Here is a 491-nt window from a genome sequence, read left to right as displayed (position 1 = left end):
CCGCTACCCGTCCACGGGTCGCCGGGACCGGTTCCTGTAGTATTACCATCTGCAACAAGAGAGAGGCGCGGTTTCGATCAATCATGTGTCATCCCATTATTATACGAATATTCGAGATCTAAATAATCAATTCAGAGCAACCACGTGTTCGAAAAAAGGAGATTTCAGAATATCTCGATATATAATACAGATTATGGAGTAATAAATAAGAATTTTGCGCGACGTATTATTAGATACCTTCGGAACGTGCCTCCTTTTGAACACGACATCCACTCGCGTTCGTAAAAATTCTTTCTCGTTCGATGTAATTGAAGTATCGCAATGTAGAATAGAATCTCGTCGACTACTCCCGAGCACTTTCTACGTCATTGGAGCGAGGAAATAATAAATAATAGAGCACGTGGCGTTCTCCGCTCAGCGAGCGTAGAATGTCGCGCACGTGCCCGGATAATGGGCGTCCAAATCGAGTTAAAATGCATCCTCGCGGCGGT

At 44.6% G+C, this 491-nt stretch overlaps 1 protein-coding gene across 1 annotated transcript in view; it reads right to left on the bottom strand.

Annotated features, from left to right (window-relative positions):
• da (transcription factor daughterless) overlaps nucleotides 1-491 on the bottom strand; it is a 28,510-nt gene that overhangs the window by 10,220 nt on the left and 17,799 nt on the right. Inside the window, exon 3 of the mRNA XM_018514999.1 lies at nucleotides 1-49. This exon is cut by the window's left edge and continues 30 nt beyond it. Within this exon, the coding sequence (XP_018370501.1) occupies nucleotides 1-49 (49 nt within the window). The remainder of the gene's footprint in view (nucleotides 50-491) is intronic.

Source organism: Trachymyrmex cornetzi, unplaced genomic scaffold (assembly GCF_001594075.2).
Source record: "Trachymyrmex cornetzi isolate Tcor2-1 unplaced genomic scaffold, Tcor1.1 scaffold56, whole genome shotgun sequence".
NCBI classification, from domain to species: Eukaryota; Metazoa; Arthropoda; class Insecta; order Hymenoptera; family Formicidae; genus Trachymyrmex; species Trachymyrmex cornetzi.
This window is presented reverse-complemented; position numbering and strand designations above follow the sequence as displayed.